At 34.0% G+C, this 15543-nt stretch overlaps 2 protein-coding genes across 2 annotated transcripts; one reads left to right on the top strand and one right to left on the bottom strand.

Moving 5' to 3' along the window:
- The first annotated feature begins 6287 nt into the window (after positions 1-6287).
- Positions 6288-11584, top strand: LOC116114924 (RNA-directed DNA methylation 4-like). The gene is made up of 11 exons (XM_031401052.1): positions 6288-7113; positions 7219-7299; positions 8226-8314; positions 8493-8567; positions 8689-8730; positions 9997-10151; positions 10232-10350; positions 10812-10890; positions 10970-11040; positions 11132-11409; positions 11501-11584. The coding sequence occupies exons 1-11, from the start codon at positions 7002-7004 to the stop codon at positions 11582-11584; spliced, it is 1185 nt and encodes a 394-aa protein (XP_031256912.1). The 5' UTR covers positions 6288-7001.
- A 44-nt stretch (positions 11585-11628) lies between these two features.
- LOC116114946 lies at positions 11629-14563 on the bottom strand. The gene is made up of 6 exons (XM_031401079.1): positions 14518-14563; positions 14143-14323; positions 13976-14056; positions 13370-13477; positions 12600-12869; positions 11629-11942 (listed from the first exon to the last, which is right to left on the bottom strand). The coding sequence occupies exons 2-6, from the start codon at positions 14311-14313 to the stop codon at positions 11844-11846; spliced, it is 729 nt and encodes a 242-aa protein (XP_031256939.1). The 5' UTR covers positions 14314-14323; positions 14518-14563; the 3' UTR covers positions 11629-11843.
- Between the last annotated feature and the right edge of the window lie 980 nt (positions 14564-15543).

The raw sequence follows: 15543 nt of genomic DNA, 5'->3' as shown, positions 1-15543 counted from the left end.
GTTACCTATTGAGAGTTATGCCCATTAATCTCTATTGATATGAAAAAAAAAAAATACAAAATGTTGAGATTATGTTCAAAAAGAAAAAGAATTATCAAAAAGAAAGAGGGCATGAGGGAAGGGGGAGTTGTTTTTATTTCAAAATTGACCAATGAGTCATGCTCACCACTTGAGGACACTACACACACATATGATAAAGAATGCTTGCTTTTGTTACTCATATATGACTTAAAGGAGTGATTACTTTAAGTTGTTGAATTTTCATTGGATGAGGTACTCATGCATTTCTTTCAAAGGTTGAGAAATGATTTTTTGTGTCTTCTAATCAGATCAATATGACTTGCCTCTTTAAATCTTGTGAAAATTTTGATTGATCTCATGACCATCTTGCCTTTATTTTTAAATTTTAAGTGTTTATGGTCTGCTGCCTTTGTGTCTTTGTCAACACCTTAAGTATTCATGTGATAACCTGCTTGTTTCACGATGCTCACATGAGTTTTGATAGTCATCACTCACTGATTTGTTGATTTGAATTGTGAAAATGATCATTGTATGCTCACACTGACATTTGTGTCACCACCTGGTGGATGAGTTGATTAAATTTTTTCAATTTTGTGTGCTTGCAAGGGTTGAGAAATTATGAACAAAAAGGGGGAGTGAAAGCTGAATCTTTTCCTTGCTAGTTGTTACTTTTGATGTGATCACTCTAAGCAGAAGTGGTCACTTGTTGGATATTTTTGTTGAACATTTATAATCTATTTTTGCTACTACTAATACAATTTTTGTTCTTATGGTCTATGGTTTGTGCAGTAATTTTTTTAAGTTGTTATAGTTTTGAAACTGCATGTTTGATATTGATTAAATTTCATTGCTAATATTGTTCTTTCATGTGCAGAGAACAAAGTCTTTGTTTTTGAACTAAACTAACCCTTTTTTTTTTTTTTGCTCTTATTGATAATCACTTGAATGTGACTTGTTTTAGTTACTTAGGGGAAGTATACTAATTGAGGGGAGTTTTTTAGTTCAATTTTTTATCTTGTAGAACTGTTTTTTAATTAAACCATACTGATTATGTTTTGCTTGTTGTCTTTGATTTATACTTATCTCTGTGCCTTGATGATTATGTCCTTATGAGATATGTTTTTGTGTTGTTTTTATTCTTGTTTCTTGTTGATTGATTGTTGATATGTATTGATACAGGTTTATGGATGAAAAGATTGTGTTTTGCTCATTAGTTTAACAAAGGGGGAGATTGTAAGTTATTTTGTCAACTTATGATTCTAGTGGTGTAACACTAAGTCATGGCATGAACACCTCACTTTATCTTAGCACAATTGTTTTGTTTAAATTTCCAATGTGACCACCTTGTGTTAAAGTGACCACCTTCTACTATGTTGTTTATCTGCTATATCGAGTTAGCACCTTTAAGTCAGAGTGATCACAATGCATCTGACAGATATTTTGGGTAATACGTGTTGTATTTCTAAATTCCAATGGGTTGTCAATATTGTTTTATGAGATATTTGTGTGGTCCATAACACTTGTCAAATTGATATTCAATGTGTTGGAAAGTTTATTCTCTTGGATAGGTGGCATCAAGATAATGGAACAAACTTTTGCATAAAGTTAAAAGCATAAAGTATCTTTTTTGGCCACTTGTCCCCTTACATTGGAGCCCATTGGAGCCCAAGTTTTCTATATATTCGTCTTCTCCAATGCAATTCTTCTGAGGCCTGATTATTTCTCTGATATTACTCTGAAAATTCCTTAAGGTTTCTTTTGTTTTGAATCAGATTTTGTATGCCTTAGGTGGGCTTACAAATACCTTTGATAAACTTTGTTTATTTGTTTATGGCTAGAACATGGGTTTCCATTGGTAATGTTTGATGGGATTTCAAGCTTTTAGAGCTGAAGTGCATCTTTGGTGTTAATCCTTGAGAGGAGCTCAAGGCTAACCAGGTGGTCTTGTGAATGTGAAGCTTGTTGTGGCAGTTTGAAGTTCAACCAAAGGGTAGAGTTTGAAGTGTTACAAAACAAGCAGTGTTCTTGCAACTGATGCTTAATTTTGGCTTTGTAATTGAATTATAAATGTTTACAATAGTGGATTGGTTTCATCTGGACTTGGTCCCATGGATGTAGGCATTTTACCGAACCATGTAAAAACCCATAGTGTTCTTTATTTTGTTTCATGGTTGGTTGTTTTGCAATGATGAAAAATGAACACTAAAATCAACAAAACAACCCATTCCGCTTTAGTTTTAAGAACTTGGTAATGTTTAAAAATTTCAAGTGATTTGTTATTATTTCTTATATTAACATATCATACAACCTTATTATTATGTATTTATTAAGTTAATTTTTTATGTTAATTAATCCATTATTTCTTATTGTCACATTTGTATGAAAGTTTTTGTGTATGAATTTTGTATATATAGTATTATTCATTAATTTTTTTTTAGTTGAATGGTCTAAATCAATTGAAAATTGAATGGAAAATTTTGAGGATGCATTAGGGTTTTTTACTTTAAATAATATTTTCAGTAAAAAGTTACAATTGGGTTAGATGTAAGTCATATATGCATACATATTTAATTTTTAGGGGTACAAATTAATAAAATTTTGTCTTTTAATCAATCCATTTGACATAAGATAAATTTTTTCTTGCAAACTCTTATCAATTCATCCCTCAAAAGATTGATACTTATGAATAGATATTGATAATTTATATAATATTGTAATTACTAGAGTGAAAATTAAGTTTTTGAACTTGCCCATAAGTTAAATTAACATTAATTGTGACAAAAGAATCAAATTAAATATTAATATTAATATTAATATAATTTATGAATCTTTAATTAAATAATTAGTATTACTTTAAGTTTGTTTTATGTCGTTAATTTAAGTTTGATTACAAAACATTTACATTTCTTAATATACTGTACCATGAGTTGTCATACTATAATATTATAATAATCATTTAATTAAGTAATGTACTAATGTTCATCAATTTATCATATATAATTAATAATTTATTATAGATATGTTTAGAATTTGATAATTGAACGAAATATTATTCAATCAAATATACTATTTTATTCAAAAATAATTCTTTTAATAACATTATAACACTTTTAATTGGATCATAATTCTAATTATACACTTAATTAATCAAATAATTAAATATTATAATATATATATTATTTAATATAATCTACTGATTATTCAGCAACCAAGTGGGGCCTCCACCTACTTCTTCACCACGTCACCCAAGTGTCTTCATCCCATTTTAATTTTTTATATGCAAAATTACAGTAGACCCCCATTCTTTACTAATATTACATTTTAGTCTTGGTTCCAAGACAGGTTCCAACTTGGGTACCTAACCTCGATTCTCATTCCAAGTTCTGGGTCCGTGCAGGAACTGAAATCAAACTCGCACAATGTCAGTTCTAAAAAATTGGAACCAGAATCGACCTTGTGAAGGCCGATTAAAGGTAGGTTCCAGTTCTGGTTCTGGTTTTACCTACTATCCATGCTCACCCCTAGTAAAAGGTGTCAGAGATCAATATAATGTTGTGCTTGTGCCTGAAAAGAAAAGAATAATGAAACAAAAATGGAAAGACTGGAACTTCCTCTAATATTATACGATTTTAAAGAAGATTTGAAATCAAATTGAAGAGGAAAAAATGTTAGATTTGAGAAAAGCAAGGGTAGTGTTGGGATGAATCTTAAAAAGCAAGGGTAGGTTTGAGAAAAATAGATGACCCATGCATCCACCCATCCTCGCAGGGCCGAGTACGGGTCTAGGGTTTCATTATTACCCCTTTAGACTTTCCACTTGTTTTACCTATACTCGTTTGGACCCTGCCTTCTGTTGTCATCAAATTTCTAATGAGGATTTATCCAACGACTATTCTTTCTTTATGTACACTTACGTATATTACCTATAGCCATAACAAATATCTAAGGAAATATTCTGATTCTGCACTTAACGTTTAGCTAATATTTAAACCTAAGATATTTTGTAGAAAATCATCAAAAACTACCTTCAAATCTTCATTTTATCAAAGTAAAGTTAACGTTTAAGGACATTTTAGTCATTTAATCTGACATATTTTATAACTTAGATATATTTAAAATTTTAATCTAACAAACTTACACAAATTAAGATTGAAGGATAGTTTTTGATGATTTGTTGTAAGATTGTTACAAATTAAAATATTAGTTAAACCTTAGGGTTATTTTGTGAAATTCTCCCCAACAAATATTATAAAATGAAGTTAATTATTTTAGTCCCTTGGTTTTTGGTCTACTATCAAGGATAAATTTATTTTGAGTAGTCAACTGTTCCCACCCAAAGATTAGCAAAATGACAAGTTTCCACCTCTAGTTTCATTTATTCCAGATTCCCACCCTTAAAGTGACAACGTTAGCGATTTAGGTTTTAACACAAATGCGAGGGTGCTATTACCATATTGGGGGGCTGCTTGCTACTGTATGCAAAAGGCAAGCATGCACGCATGTTGGAAGGGTGCGTTGGCGTGTGTTTTGTGGCGTACGATTGGTGAAGTGCGCTTTTGGGTTGGTTGAGGCAAAATAATAGACAAGTGGTGGGCAAATGAAGTTAGGAGAGTGATCGACAGTGATTGCAGGCCAAAATCAAAAGCAAAAACACTTCAAATAATCAATCAACCAAAACCCAAGCTTCAATTTCATCAAAAATCCAACCTTCAACAAAACGCAAAAACTCTAGGTTAAGTGGCGGACGGTGAACAGCGAGTTGCCATGGTTGAGGAGAATGGGGGGTTTTGTAGGGGAAAAACAGGTGAGTCGGGAGGGGTTGTTGTTGCCAAAATCGGCCAAAATCTGGCAAAGAACAGTCGAGTGCCACAATTGTTGTGGCTGGTGAATGACGTGTGCAATGAGGGGGAAAAGTGTGGGGTTTTTATGGTGGGACGCCAGGGGTTCTTGTGGTGGTGACAAGGAAGGCCAACAACGCTGAATTTCGACCAAATCGGACCGAAGATAGAAATGTGTGTGGCTGAGAAAATTAGCCAAAAAAGGCCAAATACGGACAAAAATGTGATCAATGAGGCAAGAAGGTTGTGCAATTGGGCTTGGGGTGATGAATTCCATCAATTTTGGTAAAGAATCTGGTTGGATTAGCGCAAATCGATCGACATTAGGCTTATAGGTGAGGCTAGTGGCAACTAGTTGAGAGAAAAAAATTCATGGCAATTAGGCTAGGAAGTGCAAAATGACCACTTTATCCTTTGACCATTACATTAAATAATTTTCTATTATTTTAAGGCTGAGAATTTGGAATAAATGAAACTAGGGGTGGAAACTTGCCATTTCACTATTCTTTGGGTGGGATCATGTCGTTTTCTCATTTATTTTTTATTAACAGAATTATGGGTGTGCAAAAGAACTGGTCGAACTGGAACTGATGGGTAACCAGGATACTGGTTCCAGTTCCTACCCAGAATTGACCTTCACAGGTTCGGTTCCAGTTCCAGTTCCAGGAGTGGTGGAATCGACATTATATGGTTCCACTACTTTAGGAACTGAAATCAAAACCGGGAATTGAGGTTTAATTTTTTTTATAAAATATGGGGACCGTTTGGATATTTTACAATTCAATTGAAATTTTAGGGGAAGAATCGATTGGAAGAAGAAGAAGAAGCACCGATTGGAGGAAGAAGAAGAAGAAGAAGAACTGACTAGAAGAAAAAGAACCGATTAGAAAAAGAAGAAACGATTGGAAAAGGACAAAGAAGAATTGATTGGGTTGTGAGAGGGAGAGCGAAGTGGGTTTGTGAAGAGAGGGGTGGCGGCTAGGGTTTATGATGAAAGGAGAACCATTGGATTGAAATAAGAAAGGCTTTTGTAATTTCTGTAAACAACTACAATTAGGGTATATTTGTAATTTTTATAAACTATTGGAGGTGTCTTGTAATTTTAGAAAGTGTGGGGTAATTGATTATTTTTCAGGTTCCAGTTCCCGCCCACCCTACAAAATCATCTTTCAACTTGATTGACGTTTAGAGTTAAATAAACGGAGAGAGGGCACATTTGACTTGTCATCTAATTGCAACTTTTAAAATATAAAAACCCACCCAAAAAAGTTTAAAAATATCAAAAGGAGCCAGTGAACTAAACTTTTTAAATATAAAACTATTTGACAAGTTTTAAAAATTACAAAACAGAATAAAAATGATTTCTTTAAAAAAGAAATATAAATAAAAAGCTAAAAAATTCCAAGCCAAGATTTCCGTCACCCCCAATTTCAAAATCAAAACCTTTAATTCACCCCGTCATCTCCCATCTCCCCATCTCAATCGGCGGCTGCCGTCCCGATTTTGGCTGCCGCTGCCAGGACCAGGCGACGGCTGCCGCACCAACCTCCACGCCCAATAGAACCTCCGTTCGGTATGAGGGCCAAATTCATTGACTAATCTCTCATCTTATTGCTCCTAATCTTCTTCTTTTTTTGTTGAACAACTTATCCAGTCATACTAAATAGTTTTATGCTTTTAATTGAATTGTTGTTGTTGCTGATGGTGATGGATTGATAGAAGTGGGTGGATTGAGAGTTGTTTACAAAATTTTCAGTTTTGTTGAGACATTGGTTGAAGTTTGGTGGGTGGCATAGGTTGAGATATGCAGAGATGATTTTAATTTTATTGTGTTTCAATTGTGTGCGGTAGGAAGAAGATGCTCTCATGGTGGTGGACTGTGTTGGTCATAGAAGAGATGAAATTTTGATGTTGGTGACGAACTCTGGTGGCCTTTTTGGGAACTTTTTGAATCTACTTAATTTTTTTTTAAAATTATCTATTTATTTTAATATTCAAAATATGTTTATATTAAAGGTTGAAAGGCATTAAAAAGGTGAGTTAGAAATAGTAACGTCCGTCATCCGACCGTTTACACTACATCAGCAATTATATCAATCTCTCTAATCCCTAACCCAAACCCAAGTCCCAATTCACACTCCAATGGCGAGCACAAGCGGGGAGAGCTCTTCGTCTCCGCCAAAACCCACAAGCGACAAGCCTGTCATTGTTAGGGTTAAACGCAAAGCCACGCAATCTCGGCTCGACGCTTTCTGTAACTCATTCACTCTTTCTTTTCACTCTTTTATTTTATTTATTTTTTTTTTTTTTTTTAACAAAATGCAGGTGTTAATTAGATCGTAATTGATTGTTTTTTTAGGGCTTGAAATCAATGAGCGACCATTGAAGCGGCCATTGTTGGACTTTGAGAAGTTATCAATCTCTCAATCATCTGGGAAAGGTTAGTTTCGCCTAATTTTAACTCTCATTTTATTTTATTTTTAATTGTAATCAAATAAGTAAGTAACTGGTACATGCGTGTTGAATTATATAGATGTAGAAATGATATCTTTAAATTTTGGATAGTTTGTGTAAAACCTTGGTTGAATAATTCTGCAATTGTGGCTTCTATGGGCTTTCTTATGATTTGGGTATGCTACATCAGGGTCAATTCATTAGGAATCGGGTTAGATACTTATGGTTCATTTAATTAACATCCAATTGAATTGAAGAAAGGAAAGGGACTGATGAATACAAACATAGGACAGCGCAGATATAGAAACAAAACTTGGTGGAAGCTGCCGAGAACCTTTTGAATCACTACACTACTTGATTCAAAAGGTTATCTCAAAGGCCATAAGGTGTCTGGTTACAATTCAAATTTAGTTATTTATTGTTGACTTATTTATTCTTGTTTAGTTAATTTAAACAAGAAATAACCGGTTCACCCTGGATCTGCAATTCATATGTAATTAGTTGCAAAGGAAAATTTGATTTCGTGGTTATTTTCTCCTAATTTTAACTCTCATTTTATTTTATTGTATTTTAATTGTAATCAAACAATCAAGTGACTGGTGGGTGCATGTTGAATTATGTCTTATCATGTAATTTATAATTGTAAGAAACTTGTATTCGACTTTGTAAATACAGAGCTGATATCTTTAACCTGCAAAATTTTGGGCAAAATTTTGGACAGTTTGTCTAGAAACATGGCTGAACGTGACAATAATCAGATATTTTTTTTGGTTTTGTTTTTGGTAATCTGAATCTGCTATTCATATGATTTTTACCGAAATTTGTTGCAAACTGACAAATTTGATTTCGTGGTTTAAACGTGATTCAGTTTTTTGTGTAACTGGCTAATGCATTGTTGCTGATTTTTACCAGAGGAGTTGAAGGCTAAGAAGGTTTTTGTACAGCATGTGGAGACAGTTACCACTTCTGAGGCCACTGTTGATATTGTGCAATCATTTGTGGTCAGTATGATGATCCATATCATGGTTCTGTTGACGTATTACATTTTGTAGATTGGGTTTCAATTTTATTTTCTCTGCCTCTCGAAGAAATTATGCCAAATTTTGCCCAGTCCTCATTTTCATCTTACATTATGATGATATGCTTATAGGTTTTTTAATTGGTAACTGTTATTTTTAGCTGTCTAATTCTGCTGATGCACACCATGGTGAAACAAAGAGTAAGGAACGTAGATGTTCTTTAAAGAAAGAGAATGTAAGTGCTTTTTTCGCTAATTACCAATTAGTGGGTACTTCTTGGATTTGCATTTCAATTTTAGGTCGTTCAATTGCTCTCTGTATCTAACATGTTGGCGGTTCCAATTTAATATCTGCAGAGGCTGGATCAGACCTTGTTTAAAGCCAGGCAACAGCAGGAGGTATGTCACATGGAAGAGCTTTTGATGATGACTGTAAACTTAGTATTTCTTTAACATACAAGGATGTTTTTCTTCTTTACTAGAAAGATTTGAACTTTTTTTTTTCATTATGCTATGAATCATGTCAAAGGGAATTTTATTCAAACCTCCATTTCCATATATTTTTGTGGTTGTTGTAGTCTGCCCATTTTTTAGATAAATATATGTATTTTTTGGTTTAAAATATTGTAGGGAATCTTCTGTCGTTGCATTTCTGTTTTTCATCAAACTATGCCAGATGCTAAATCATTCAATTTTGAAGAATTTGAATTCACTTATTTCCATAATCCTGGATTTTATTTTAGGTTCATCATCTACTTAATTCTTCAAGTGGTAATGAAGCTCATCTTAGTGGGAGTTGCCCATAATAATTTGTTTTGAAGCTGAGTTTTGCTGTATGATTTGGAATCTTGAATGTTAAATTAAGTAATGCAGATTTTATTTTTGATTAAATATTTAAAGGGACCTATTCAATATGTTCTAAAACTTGTGAACTCAAAGAAAAGAAGATATTCAAGCTTGAAGAAGTATAATCACAATAATGATGATGGGAAATAGGAACACCAGTGACTTGACCGAGATAATTTACTATGGTTTAAGAATTCTGGATTTAATAATTAATTAGATGGGTGTTAGATTTATTAGTTTAGCATCTTTGAGAAAGCATAATGTGTTCCCCTCCTACTTGACCGTTTCTATATTGCGTTTTTGTTAAGATCCCACATTGGAAGGGAAAAAGTTGGGCATGTGGGTTATAAAGGCTTGGGTACTCTTCCTTGGCAATCCTGTTTTTTAAGCAGAGTTCTATCCAAGTCTATGAAAGACTCATGGCCTTGCCCAATTGTTTGAGTTGTTGGGGTGGGTTCCTATCAGTTTCCTTAATTTGGTATTATAGATGTTCTTGCTTTTATTTTGAGAACTTCCTAGGACTAGTCGCCTTGAGTATTAAAGGCATCAATGTATGCAACCATGATATGAATTTTATATATTTTTGTGTGACTTAACCTAACCTTAGGAAATTAGTATCTTTTTTTGGGCCTGTAGCTTTATTATAAAATATTTTCTCGAAGTTTTTTGATTTTCTTAACATGATTTTGGGCTGAACAGAAAAATGACTATCAACAAAACAGCATCATAAATCTAGTATATCATTTACTTCTTGAAAATGCATTTTTTCTTATTCATTTTCTGTTGAAATTTCTCTTTATTTCTTATATTTTTCATTAGGCATTGGCAAAAACTGCACGCTTTGAACAAATATGGAGGAGCAGAAATAGAAACAAAGAGGAAATGAGGGATGAAGCACTACATGAAATGTGTCAGTTTTATGATGTTGTTCGTGTTGATGTTGAACAAAAACCCAATGAGGTGCAAAAGCAGAAGTAAGTTTTGTCATCATGGATTTTATCTCTTGTATGATATCTTGCATGATGTTGAAAATGATACTCTCTTTTTATGGCAGAGATACATCATTCGAGGATAGCAGATTGTTGTCTAGTTATCTGCCCATGCTGAGAGAATTTATACCGGGTGCTGCTGAAGAGATTGAAGCTGATGTGCGCTCTTATATGTCCACACTAGGTTCTGCTTCTACTCCATTTTCATAGAAGACTTTAATTTTACGTAATACATTGATTTTGTTCTTAAGCAATTGGTCATTTGATTTAAAGTGGTTTCAATCTTTTGTAAAGAAATTAAGATCCACAGCTGGGTGCCACCTGATTTAAATAATATTTTAGGCTGGTGTGAGGGAGAAAAGCTTATTTCCACTTTGAGTGTGCCGGAAAAGCTTTACATTTTGGATGGGGGGGTGGTGGGGGAACCAGTGGTTACATTTTTAGTCATTTTATTAATATCAGAGGCAGTAAGTAGCTGTTTGATTCTAGATTACTCCTTGATGGTTTATACTCCCGTGTTTAATCTCATTTTCAGATGATTATGTCTATGACTATTATACTGTGAATGATGACATTCATGTCATTTTCAGATGATTATGTCTATGACTATTATACTGTGAATGATGACATTCATGTCATTTTCAGATGATTATGTCTATGATTATTATGCTGTGAATGATGACATGAATGTTGACGAAGAAGTAGCTTCGCATTCATTTCCTCTGTAAGTGTTGTATACAATGTTATTTCTTTATATGCACCTCTTTTTATTTCTTTGACATTGATGTTTTTTCCGGGTTCAGGGTCCAAGTTGATGAAGAGGATTTCTACGATGGACCTGATGTATCAGAATACGATAGTGAGGATTCGAATGGTATCATAATTTATTGTCCTTGCTCATTCTTTTATTTGAACTTTAAAATGATCCCAAATGACTTATATGTTCTTTTCTTGGTGTTTCTCAGCTGAAGATAATCCACGAAATGAATATCCAGATGAGATTTTGGAAGAGGAAGATGAAGAGGAAGAGGACGAGGAAGAAGAATATGAATCAGAAGATGAGAGTGAGAGAGAGAGTAGCAGCGCTCCAAGTGATGTAGGCCGTTTCAGTGAACATTTTGATGATCTTAGTGATGAAGGTATTCATCGTGATTATTATGGTAATGAAGAGGATGATGATGATGATGATGACGATGACTGGTTNAAAGGAACAAACTTTCTTTACCTCTATACCAATCTCGAGGTTAATTTAGCCTTTCTTTTCTCCTCAAAAGGAAAATCAATCTGATAATATCATTAGAGTTTTCATTTATATAATTTTTCTAAAATTTCAGAATTTTTTTAACATAATCTTGAATGGTCCCAATGCAAATGGGAATTTTGAATTGTTCACCAATTGCTTGAGTAAAAATGCTTAGCTTAGTGAAAGGTGACACTGACAAGCAACAATAATCCACAAATACCAAATTTATAATAAATTTAACGTCTCTTTACAAGGGAAGAAAAAACGATGAGGAGAAAATGATAACAATACACAAAGAAACCACTCAAAATTTTCTACTTCAACATGACATGACCTTGATCTTTACCATAATATTCTTCCACAAAAACAGGTCCAAACAAAAATACGTCTTAATATAAATGCAGGAGGCGCTGGGAACACTTGCATCGCGTTGTTTATTTCAAAAATTGATCGCAGCACAAGAAATTGTCCCATATCAATCTTATGGTGTCTTGGAACATGTTATAGATCGAACGATATTCCAGCTTTTCTTCCTGAAAATTGAGTGAACGAAAAGGTATAAGTACATGTATATTTCTTCAATATGAGAAAAGCACAAATTAAGGACATAAATACTAAACATATGCATTAGTCACAAGTTGCAAATATCGTATTCCTTTTTTCTTTACAGTGAAAGGAGTTTCGAAGAAGTTGATTTCCGGAAAAACTAAAAAATTACTTTCAATTCAGTCTATGATCATAAATATATTATCTAAAAAAGCAACAGCATATATGATTGACTCAATCAACTGAACACTCAATTTTGTAATCTAGTTTCTCCAATGGTAGCCAGCTGGGTAAACATTCATTTGATACTGATATAGATATCATAATGAGGCATATATTGGTTCTCTATTGTAAATATGATTTAACAGACAGAGCCATCTGTATAAACAGTAGAAGAGTAAATGATAAGAGTACATCAATAGAAGCAAGAGGCTTTGAACATGGTCACAACTGCAGAATTTAACTTTAATAGTAGATTTCTCAGCTCTGGAGAAAGATGGATTTAGGATAAAATAAATAAAGTATGCACTAGCAAATGAAAAACAGTTTCTAGCAATGGCTCCCAAGTCCGAGATATATTAAGTCATACATTAGAGTAGGCCGTTAAGTAAAATACTGAAAACATGATAAACACACTAAATTACCTGTAGTTCTGAAACTAATCTTTTCAATTGCAGGGTAGTTTCCATTGTAGCTTCCCCAGTTCCACTCTTGAAATCAGATCGATCAGCATATCTAACCTTGAGCCTTAGTGATGGGCTTTTATATGATTTCACTTTTGTGTGCCAAACCCCAATAACACAGTATCTATTCCCATAATAGCCCAATCCCATTGGCCATCTCAATCCACCCTTCACCTCTGGATCTAAAACTGCCGAATTAATCAAATCTCTAATACTATGCGATTCGTCATCCTGGAAAAAAGCATAAAATCACTTTGACTAAAGAATTGATTCTCAAGGATAATTATATGCAGCTAGAGACACTAACAAACCAAAATCTAATTGCACAAACTTTACCATCAAATAAGTCTACATGTAGGCAACTAAAATTGATTAGGATGATTACATTTCTTCATTTTATCACTTCCATGATGTCTGTAGTTATTATTCTATTTCAATCCTTGGTAAAGCGAGCCAAGTGAGTCAATAAGATTAACTGTCTGATGATTGTCTAATGTGCATGTGTTAACGTGGGAAATAAACATCATGAGATAAAACAATGCTAAAGAGTATAAAAAAATTTCCTAATTTCAACACTTCAAAGTTGCTTCATCATTTTCCAAAATTGAGAAACTCCTACTTAGGAATTAACAAGTTAAAAATAAATTAGAAGAAAAAAGAAGAAAAGCTTGACATTAGATTGGTACAACAAAAGCATCTTAATGTATATGCATGCTTCCAGAATAACTTACAGAGAGAGCAGTTAAGATCCTCTTACTGCCTAGCATCAACCTTAGGTCTAGATCCTTTTCAAGGCATGATACGTCCACAACCAAGTGACGAACTTGGTTTAGTTCAACCTACAGGAAAAAAAATATTGTATTAACAATAGCTCCCCTATATATCAAACTGGAAGCAGCATGAGTGAATAGAAATGTAGATAAATTAGGGAGGAAAGGAACTTATTAACATAATTGATTGATTCCCAACAATCATATCAGTTCAAAGGCAATTCGAAAAAGTGGCAAATCAGTCTGGTCCAAATTCAGTTCAATCATTATCAATATTATTGAATAACATCATAACAATCTCCATTAGTACTAATGCACGTTTAACAAGTATGGTTTCTTGGTCTTGTTCAGACTAGTAAAACTGTGAAAGTCTCATTTCGTTTATTTATTTTAGCTCCCCAACTGTAAGTGTAGAACAACCTTGATTATAAGGTTGTATAATATCTTCAACTTTAAAACATATTGAAGCAGTTTTTAATGGTAGGTCAAATCCCAAAATATGGCATCATATCTCAAGATTCAGTCTAGTATCCATATGTAACAGTTTGTAAGCAGCGAAAAACTTACCTTATACAGCTCAAGCGTTTTATCTTCTTTCATACTACATTTGCAAGAAATAGTTGAGTCTGGACGTGTTATGTCAGACACCTAGACAAGGAAAAGAAAGCTTCAAATCAGTACCTAATCAAATAAGTACAAGAAATTTGACCATGCAGACATGTTTAGCAAAGTACCTTGACATGGTATATATCCTTCTCCTCTTCAAAATCAACTCCAATCTTAGGCACAATGACATTCATGATGTTTTCCATATATGTATTAGGAACATTAGTGTAAAACAATCTCTTCAGTTGTCTCAAAGTGGCTTCAGAAAATTGATCTCCTCTGATATTTTCTAAGCTCATTGAATTACTCCTACATGAAGACAATAGTTATTACTTAGCCCACTGATAAATAAAAGTTAATTACATATGTTTGCTTCACGTTACAAAACTAAAAGGAGATTAGAATATGTGCGAAAGAGTTAATATATTTAGTACAGATAATATTATAATTATACGGTAAGCAATATTCCTAATACAGTAAATCTAGCAAAGTGAATCACATACCCATTATATAGAATTTTTCCAAACCTAGCTACCAATATTGGCTTTACTTCCTAAACTTTCTATTTTTCGAGCTCCCTAAGGCTTGATCAACTTTCCTTTGCTTGAGCCATCATGTTGCTCGAGCGCTTTTTGTTTTCTCAAGCCTCCAGTTGGCTTGGATGCTTTCTTCACCAACCCCTTTGGGACTCGGGGGCACCTTTCCCACCAACTGCCTTAGGGTAGTCGTGGGCTTCTTCGCCATAGGGCCTTCCCCAAGCTCATCCTTGCTTTGTTTTGTGCCAGTCGCATCAGTAAGTATTCTTTGCCGGAGCAACCGCTGCTTCTTTGGCAGCCCCGAAGTTGGCGCGTTCTTCTTCAGGCCCTTCGGTTTTCTCCACCCACATTTTTACAAAAAGAAAGCAAGCAATAAGCGACCTACCTACACAAAGGAAGAAGCATGAGCAATGAGCACCTTACCTTTCTTAAGAATGGTAATGAAATTGGCGTTATCCTCCGCAAAAGTTTATGCCCCCAGCGAGGAACCAGATAATCTCGTTAACGTTGCGCTCCCTATCAAAAAGGTCGCTGAAGCACTGAAGCCTCTGTAAGCTGTAGTAGGGAGAAATAATGTTCGATGTTAACTACATAACAAAAAGTTAGGTTAGTTCAACCATCAAGCTTGAAACTCTCCTCGTACTCACAGAGGTCAAAGTCTTACTAGCTTCTGAAACAAAAACGTCATCTCCCCGGCCTCATAAAAGAAAATTAAAATCCCAATGCGTGGAATGTCAACCAAACTGTTAAAATGTACCTTCCTTGCCTTGGAAAGATAGTATATCTAGTCTTACCTTTCTTCAACCTATACAAGATAAGCTCCTCAACAGATGGCTCGCCCACTCAGCAATGATGTACGTTATGTACAAACCTATGATATGATGTATGAATTATTGCGGACAATTGGAAAGGAACGATGTCGAACCGTCTCAAATGTTTTCGATGAAATGGTGAGAGGGGATAGACATCCCACATCCCTGAAGGTCCAGAGAT

This window comes from Pistacia vera, unplaced genomic scaffold (genome assembly GCF_008641045.1).
Source record: "Pistacia vera cultivar Batoury unplaced genomic scaffold, PisVer_v2 Contig728, whole genome shotgun sequence".
Classification (NCBI taxonomy): domain Eukaryota; kingdom Viridiplantae; phylum Streptophyta; class Magnoliopsida; order Sapindales; family Anacardiaceae; genus Pistacia; species Pistacia vera.
The sequence above is the reverse complement of the archived record's forward strand: the minus strand, read 5'-3'. Positions and strand labels throughout refer to the sequence as shown.

Bases quoted from the DNA above. Each gene is read 5' to 3' on its own strand.
- LOC116114946 (XM_031401079.1), bottom strand. From the start codon at position 14,313: ATGAGCTTAGAAAATATCAGAGGAGATCAATTTTCTGAAGCCACTTTG. The intron at 12,870-13,369 runs GTAAGTTATTCT...GCTTTTTTCCAG, and splicing joins GGATCTTAACTGCTCTCTCT to GATGACGAATCGCATAGTAT. The intron at 11,943-12,599 runs GTAATTTAGTGT...CTCAATTTTCAG, and splicing joins GATTAGTTTCAGAACTACAG to GAAGAAAAGCTGGAATATCG.